Raw genomic sequence first — 8,502 nt, forward strand, 5'->3', positions numbered from 1 at the left:
ATTGATATCTTTATGATATTAATATTTTTTTAATTAGAAAAAATGGCATGGTGCGCTGTACCCAGCTCGAGCCCTCCGCGATGGTATGTGCCAAGTCTGAGATTTGCCCATGGAGGATGCATTCATATTATCATATACACTGGTTGGAACTCTGAGATCTTTATTGATGACATGAGAAAAGATGATAGGTTCAAATGTGTTGATCATCTTAGTGAGCTCTCTATTAAGTTTGTTGAAACAAAAAAGCATGTTGTTTATGATTTAGTTTACATTTTTCTCAAATTGATATTGCTCCTACCGGTGGCGACGGCGAATGTTGAAAGAGTATTTTCCGCTATAAGTCTAGTGAAAAACAGGTTGAGAAATAGTATAAGTGATGAGCTCTTGAACCATTTAGTGACATTTATCGAGCGAATGATGTTCATTAATGTAAGTGATGATGTCATTGTTAAAACTTTCATGGCAATGCAAAACCGTAGATTGAAGAAATGATGTAATTTTGTATTTATGCTATATTCTATTATGTAAGACTTTTTTCATGTTTTGAACTATTTGTATTGTAATCTGATATATGTATTGAACTTCAATGTTTACAATGAATTTGATCGGTATATTATTCATTACTTTATTATGCAAAAGTTTTTCACTTTGGGGGGGCACAACATTTTTTTTTTCGGCCCAAGCCTCCGGCGATGGGCCTCGCTCCGCTCGTCAGAAGTTAGCCTCCCTTTAGTATATGAATTTGGATCACAATACAACAGATCAATCTTCTCAAAGTTAAGAATCCATCAACCACCAAAAGTAGCACATATAATCAATGATACTCCATAACAAATGTGTAGATTATATGGAGTATTAAAGATGAAACAATGTAAATGCCACCGCCACCGCAAGAAGAACGCAGGTGGACGACCGGCTAAGGTCTGTAGCTGCGGCGCTACGCCCACGGTGCTGGTTGCCATTGCCGGCGACTGTCCGAGGGTTAAACACGGGCGGCGTCTCAGGCATGCCGCGTCCGCGTTCGCTGCCTCCATTGCCATGTCCGCGGCCATGTCCACCATGGCCGCCATGACCACCACCGCCTTTTTTGACGGTAGCCACCAACATGTTCAATTGGTCAGCTCCTATAGGTTTTGCCATTTGTCAGTGTATAACTGTTAGCAGCGTATGAGAGACCGTAAGAACAGTAAATGAGAGAAGGTGCATGCGACTAGAAATTGAAGTCGGTCCATTTCATTTCCGGTCCATGAGTAATGTTGTTGCATTAATTGCTCATGGATCGGAAATGCAAGGAGATATACGGTGTTAAACATAAACACAATGTTTATTGTGCTTCCTGTCTTCATCGGCGGCGAGCAGTGGCATAGCCGCGACAATATGGTTGCCGGCAGGGGCAAAGACGCGGAGGCCCCAGCCGGCTAGAGCACAAGAAAGAACATGCGGTACTAAAGTAAGCGCGTACCTATGCCTTGGCCATATGCACCAGCATCCGCTGCAGGAACACCCTCGAGAATAGCCGAAACGAAAACAACGAGGAGAAGGAGGAGGAGGGGGCACTGCCGCTTCCGGATGAAGTGCTCCATTGCAGGCCAGATTAATTGGGATCAGCCAACGGCAGCAGATCGGCTAGCGTAAAGCTGCACTTGGCGAGCGTATCATTTGGTAGCTCCGTTTGCCTAGCTCGCATCGTATCTCGTCATCTTCTCGGAAAACCAGTTCAGCCTTCCTAAACAAAAAGTGGTCGAGAGAGAAGAGAATAAAGGGAGGACAGGAATACGTGTGGAGGCAGAGATACTTCCTATCTCTACCTACCGGAGGGATATAAGTCCGTGTGGGTGATCCACATGTGACCTCGCTGGTTGTTTCTGTTTTCGGTGCTACCGTCATTTTCTAGCGAAATTACCAAACAGTACTCTCTTGGATCCATAATAAGTATCGGAAATTCAGTAGTACCATTTTGTGTTTTCACAAGAAAATCCACCATAATCTTCGAAGTTTTTGCAAATGCGAAAATCACTAAATACGAACTGGCAACGAATTATCCGAGACAACCTTCACAGGATGGAGGGAAGTATTACTTTAGATATATATATATATCTATATATTTTTTTAACTCGAGTCCTTGGTCCACCTAAGAAAATTAGGTCTGCCAGGTGGGCTCTCCGGTCAGAATTGATGTCAATACGCGTTCAGATCTCACTAGTACCGAACCGAGACCTAGAGCTGGTTATCGTCTATAGTTTTCAGACGACTCTCATATCAGGCTCAAGCCCTCAGTCTCTAATAACAAGCCACCCTGAGACGGTTTCCTTTACACCTCAAAGAATAGAACCCTCAAAATGGTCGGAAACCGGAACCGTCTCCGATATTATGAACCCTGAGACGGGTTCTTTTCATGTCCGCTTGCAAAAATTCTAGGCGCTCAAACGGCTTGGATAGTTTAATTCGAACTCAGTCATAACAGACATGCCACATTCATATGATTCAACAACAATAAGTTATACACAGATTGGTCGGCCGATGTGAAGCGTTTTTCTTGATAAAAAGGTGGGGCTTTGGGACACGAATTTTTTGTACATGGGTGTTATGCACTCCATATACTCCAAAATTCGTAGTGATGTCAAATATAAAAAAATAGAAATTCTCTTGGAAACAAAAGGTGATCTAATATTGTACTCATATAAAAATGTGTGGGCTCGAAAGATAAGTTTATGACGAATATAGCATGAATAGTATATAGACATGCATGGAGCTTGTTTGATTTTATCTTTTTTGCCAAGTTTACCGTGGAAATCATTTCGAGCCAGATATTTTTATACGAGTAATGCTTGATCATCTTTGGTTACAAAAAGGATTCGATTTTTTTTGTCCTTTTCTGAATTACTATTTTCTAAAAATATCATGTGTGCTTGGCACCTATGAGTAAGGATATGTATTTTCCTGGGGATTTAGCCCTTTATTTGCAAAAAAAAAAAATCACCAGCAACTTACAGATGGAATTAGGAACTTTAAAAAAAAAGTTATTACCAGGAACTTCTTTTTCTGAAAAAGAAATGACTAGCTATAGGAACTTTGACACTCCAGTATACTGGGATTGATTATCTAGCCGGAGTGTAACAAGTTGCAAGTTGTAGATATATAAAATTGTCACACCTATTTTAGAACGGAGGATACTTAGGAAATCGAGTGTTACGTTTCAGTTCTTATTTAGAATCACTAGAGCCGTACGATGCATACCTATATATATGTACGTGCAATATACAGGCACGTGTTAGCGTTGATCCCTCATGAACAGCTTGCCAAGCTATACATAGGCTACATACATAGCAGGCAGTATACGTGCGGTGCTTCATCAGTTGGCGTAGCCGATGCTGATGCCGCCGACGGTGACCAGCTCGCCGCCGCACCTGGGCACGAGCGACACGACGACCGTCTTGTCGCCGTCGGCTCCGATGGTGTCCATGAGGTCGCAGACGCCGAACCTGGCCACCGTCTTGACCGACCCTTTCTTCTTGTTCTGGCGGATCATGTGCGGCGTGAGGGCGACGCTCCCGGCGCAGTACCCTGTGGCCGCCCCGGCTCCGCTCTGGGGCTCGTTCACCAGCACGTCGAACTTGACGTACTTGAAGTGGTCGGCGATTTCGATGCCCTCGACGATCAGCACCTCTTCGGATGCCTCCTTCTCCTCGGGGCTCCTGGACACCTCCGGCCTCGTCACGGTCACGCGCACGGCCTTGTCCAAAGTTGCTGGGAAAGAACCGGCGGCGGGTGCGGGCGTGGCGGTGGACTGCTTGGCCGGCTTGGCGTCCAGCCACGGCAGGCCGACGTCCTGGTACGCGTAGCCCATGGCGGCGGGGTCGAGGCAGTCGCGGACACGGACGCGCACGAGGCGGGCGTCCTCGTCGTAGAAGAGGAATGCGGCGTCGAGCCAGTCGGCGTCGGCGAAGTCGACGTTGGCCCCCGGGCGGAGGCCGCGCCAGACATGCCACAGGCGATCGACGTTGCCGTGGTGCGCGAAGAAGATGGGGTCGCGCGCGGCGGAGTAGAAGTTGCCCATGTCCTCGCCGTTGGGCTGGCGAGGGTCCCCCGTCCAGCGGTGCACCGGGTTGTGCGGCACGTTCTCGACGGAGCCCGCGCCCGGGTCCGGCGCGTCGCCGGCGCGGTAGGGCTGGCCCAGGAAGAGCTGCGTCTTCTTGGCGCCCGACACCATCTGGCGGTACATGATCTTGAGGTTCTGGTTGATCTCCTCGTCGGTCGGGATGCTGGGGTCTGTACCGTCGTAGTCGAGGTCGAGCGGGAACGGCGGCTGGTGAGCGGGGTTGCGCCTCTCGTCGTAGAGCGGCGAGGAAGTATTGGCGTAGATCGGTGGTAGCGTCATGCCGGCCGGCGCGTCCCAGTTCCAGAAGGGCAGCGCGAAGGTGTCGTCGCCGATGAGCTTGCCGAGGATCCGCTCGTGGAAGTAGAGGTAGAACCTAGTCATGCTTACGATTCGTCAGGTCAAGGGCAGTGACAACTGACAAGTACGGGTCATTCGGCTAGGGCACACGATAGGTGCAGGTCCATTAACCAATTGCAGAGCTCAGATGTTGTATGCGTATGTACGTACCGGTGCCATGGGAAGAAGAGCCAGCAGTTGTGTATCTGGAGCTCCAAGTCGGGGAAGCCGACCTGGTCGTACGCGCCGTCGCAGTAGGCGCAGTGCACGCGCCACTGCTGCTCGAAGCTGCGCGGGTCGTCGGCCGGCAGCTGCTTCATTAGCTCCATCGCACGCTCATACTTGGCCAGGTACTCCGCGTCCACCAGGTGCGCCGCCGGCCGCACGCGGAGCGGCGTCGATCCCTGCTGCGGCAGCTGGAAGTCGACGATGCTGGTGCCGTACGCCGGGCAGCAGTTCGTGTCCGGCGCCGTGTTGGGGAGGTCGGGCGGGTGGCAGTTGGGGAGGTCCGGTGCCTGGATGGGCGCGGCGATCGCGGCACCTCGGCCTCGCTGCGTGCCCAGGCCGGCCGCCGCGGCGCCGCCGAGGCCGAGCAGCACGTCACGGCGGTCGACGCTGCGACCACCGCCACCAGCAGCGCCGCATGTCAGACGCCGCGGCGGCCTGGCAACGTCACGGAGGAGGACGGCGCGGTTGCGCCCGAGGGCTTGCAGGCTGCACGGAGTGCGAGGGCGAGGGGTGGCGCTCCGTGGTATCACGCTCGTAGTGCCGATCTCCATGGCGCGTGCTAGCTGGCTACCTCTAGCGCTGGTTGAGGGTACTACGTACTTCGATCTACTCTGGTGTGGCACTATTCCGTCCGCATGGTGCTGCTATATATAGCGCGCGCGCGACGCCGTGGTGCACGTCGGTGCACGTACAGGCCGGCCGGGGCTGTTAGGTTTGAATTTTCGTTAAGTGAGAAGGGCGTGGCTGCTCAGCGCATTACTACTGTTGGCTAATGATCTATGTGGTGCCGTCGAGGTTAGATGGCAAGTAGGAAGGTCGCAGTTCGCGATAAAAGCTAGCTACTAGGAAAAATGTTCATCAAAGTGATGCGCGCCAAAGTGCCTTAGCTAAGGTGAAAAGTCACTGGATCTAAAAGGCGAGATCGTGACAATGCGAGCAGAGTGCTCACTTTGTTAGTAGAGTGCTTGACGATTAGATTTCCTTGTATAAACACTCCACCTCGAAGAAAATTCCAAAAAACCACCATAATTGCGAATGAAATACTTAAAACCACCGGGATTGGTAATATTTTCAAAAGAGCACTAATCTTGGGCTCATCATTGAGAAAAAATAATGAAATTGCTAAGTTTTAGTTAGCTGAGACGTAGCTTATGTCTCAGTTACGTGCTCCATCATTGGATTTTGTTTGTGCTTGAAGATTCGTGTTTGTTGTTGTTTGTACTTTGTTTAGGCCCACATCGAAACACACGGATGTAATTCGACTGAGACATAAGTTAAGTCTCAGTCGACTGAGACTTAGACACACCCGGAAAAAAAACACCGACCATTCATTATTTTACTACATGGGTTTAACAAGATTTCTAACAAGCGGATATGGAAGGAGAGGTGACAAATGTTAGAGGGATTAGAAATTTTGGGCTTGTTTGCAAAACAATATTAGTTGTTTTCTTTTTGGAAGAGCGTATAGATGCGTTTCAACATAAGAGCACACTCATATAGGAAGGTAGATGTAATTAACCAGACTGGTCGACTTGGCGGGTTTTCAATTGTCACATGATGTTTACTTTTTGGATAAAGGGAATATATTAATATTGGGCTGACCGGATAAATATTTGCTAAATTGTGCAATATATTTTAGTGTTTCTTCCATATCATGAAGGACAATGTTGAGCGTCCACTTAGAATCAGTTCCCACGATCCCCAGCCTCCCGAGCCATCTGATCTTCGAAAAAAGGGGAAATCTGGGTCATTTGGTCCTTGCAGCATACCCGAAGCCGTGTAGCAAACCTTTGGTACCACTGGAGCATCGTCACAACATTTCATCCCCACGGAAAGTCAAAAGTGTACAAAAGGCATTGCGGCATTTTAAAAACATCGATGCAACAAAAAATGAGTCTGCAACGAACAAATACGATTGTGCCAAAATCTCACAAACCACAACACACCCTATCGGCCACAGCAAAATCACCCCAAAAAATCAAAACCCCGTATGCAACATGACAAACCAAAGTTTGTAGCACCTCACAAAATTATTTGTGGCGTCAAAACAAATATTTGCAGCAAACGCTTAGAATCGTCGCAACATGTCGCTCACATGTGTCCAACAAAATGTGCATGAGTTTGCAGCATTTCAATAACACACATGCATTATCGGAAATTCTGCGAAAAACTAAGCTTGGGACCTCGTCGTCCCAGGCTCGCCGGCGATGAATCCAGCTCATCGGAGCCTCTCGGTGCCGGATCCGGCGACCACCGATCAATTTCTCATAGGCTCGTAGAAAACCGTGTCATGTCATCAATTTTGAGCTGTCACTTCAACCTCCATGGCGTCGAGCTCCACTTCGAGATGCAAGTACTATGAGAGAACGCCCGATGCGGGTTGGCCGAGGAGCGCTAGTGGGAGGGTTAGGAGATATGGTAATGGAGGAATACGGGTCGGCAAGTAATTAGGAACAGATAGAGAGAGAGGGACTAGGGAGAGAGAGAGGGACTAGGGAGAGAGAGAGAGAGAGAAGGTGGCGATCGATCCAAAGGGAGAGATCCTCCGGCTGTTCCAGAGCGCTTTCCTATCACGAGTACGTAGTAGATGTTTTGATCGGGACATGACTTTGACATACAAATTTAACCACTAATTCTATTCACAACAGCTTGCCTTGGAAGTCAAATATCCAGAGGAGAGGGATGGACACTGGACAGCAAGGAACTAAAAGAATGCCGGAGCCAGGTCGGTCGAGGAGATGATCTTTCAATCTATAAAATGGACTACGGAATTCAGTGAGTTATATGCAAAAAAGAAGGTGCAACACTGCCCGCCCAGCGGCCCAGCCAGGCTGCTGCTAGGTGGAGCCCGCATGAGGGAGACGTCCGGAAGAGATCGATGGTGCCTATAGTGAACAAACCAGAACGGGAAGCTAGGGTTTTGTAACACGATACTCAAGTGGTAGGATCAGGTGCTAGATGGCTGATGTTCCCCCAGAATGCATTCACTAGTAGAAAAACGTCCATGCGTACCGGTTCCAGAGGGGCATTCGTACCGGTTTTGCAACCGGTATAAAACTTCCGGCACTAAAGCCCCCCCCCCCTTTCGTACCGGTTGCTTACGAACCGGTATAAAAGGGGCCTCCACGTGGGCCACCAGGAGAGCTCGGGGCTAAGGATCTTTGGTACCGGTTGGTAATACGAACCGGTACCAAAGGTTCCCCGCGGCGAGGGAATTTGCCCAAATCTTCGCCGCGGCGAGAATTGGCTTTTTAGGGTTTTGGAGAGGTTTAGGGATATCGGTTTGTTTCATATCGCGTCGATGCACCGAAACGCGTTTGGGTTTAGGTAGTACATGAAGATCAAGATGATGCATAGCAAGTTGGTGCATTTAATATAACACACATGTTATTGCATAAGATCGCAAATTAAGTAGCACTATGCATGAAGATCGATCTTCATGCATATATAGTGGTGCTCTCCGAGGCGTACTCTATATATGTCTATTACATGTAGCATAGTGGTACTCTTCGAGTCAACTATATATGTAACATGTACATCTTCATTCATAGTGGTGCTCTGCGAGTTGTGGTATGACGTCCCGAAGGAAAAATCCCGCCAATTACTCGCCTATTGCTATGAAGCGGTCATCGAGTGGGAGCTTGTTCCGCTTTCTTGCCAACTATAAAAGAATAAGATACAAATGAATACATGAAACAACTATTACTGAAACTCAGCACAACTTATGATAACAAAACAAATTTGTGAAGATTGTTTTTGTACCTCTTTATTTCTTTCATTATTCGTTCTCTCGTTGACAATTCTGCGGATGTACTCGCAAACGAAGAATCCACAGAGAT

At 48.5% G+C, this 8,502-nt stretch overlaps 2 protein-coding genes across 2 annotated transcripts; both read right to left on the minus strand.

Moving 5' to 3' along the window:
- Positions 1–812: 812 nt before the first annotated feature.
- Positions 813–1,803, minus strand: LOC124676724. The gene is made up of 2 exons (XM_047212760.1): positions 1,463–1,803; positions 813–1,124 (listed from the first exon to the last, which is right to left on the minus strand). Exons 1-2 carry the CDS (start codon positions 1,581–1,583, stop codon positions 856–858), a joined length of 390 nt encoding a protein of 129 aa, XP_047068716.1. The 5' UTR covers positions 1,584–1,803; the 3' UTR covers positions 813–855.
- A 1,549-nt stretch (positions 1,804–3,352) lies between these two features.
- On the minus strand, positions 3,353–5,214 carry LOC124671312 (polyphenol oxidase I, chloroplastic-like). The gene is made up of 2 exons (XM_047207702.1): positions 4,607–5,214; positions 3,353–4,472 (listed from the first exon to the last, which is right to left on the minus strand). Exons 1-2 carry the CDS (start codon positions 5,212–5,214, stop codon positions 3,353–3,355), a joined length of 1,728 nt encoding a protein of 575 aa, XP_047063658.1.
- Between the last annotated feature and the right edge of the window lie 3,288 nt (positions 5,215–8,502).

The sequence above is a fragment of the Lolium rigidum genome, chromosome 7 (assembly GCF_022539505.1).
Source record: "Lolium rigidum isolate FL_2022 chromosome 7, APGP_CSIRO_Lrig_0.1, whole genome shotgun sequence".
Classification (NCBI taxonomy): Eukaryota; Viridiplantae; Streptophyta; class Magnoliopsida; order Poales; family Poaceae; genus Lolium; species Lolium rigidum.

Coding starts and splice junctions, on each gene's coding strand:
- LOC124671312 (XM_047207702.1), bottom strand. CDS start 5,214: ATGGAGATCGGCACTACGAGCGTGATACCACGGAGCGCCACCCCTCGC. Junction 4,473..4,606: donor CTCTTCTTCCCATGGCACCG/GTACGTACATAC, acceptor AAGCATGACTAG/GTTCTACCTCTACTTCCACG.
- LOC124676724 (XM_047212760.1), bottom strand. CDS start 1,583: ATGGAGCACTTCATCCGGAAGCGGCAGTGCCCCCTCCTCCTCCTTCTC. Junction 1,125..1,462: donor TGCATATGGCCAAGGCATAG/GTACGCGCTTAC, acceptor CAAAACCTATAG/GAGCTGACCAATTGAACATG.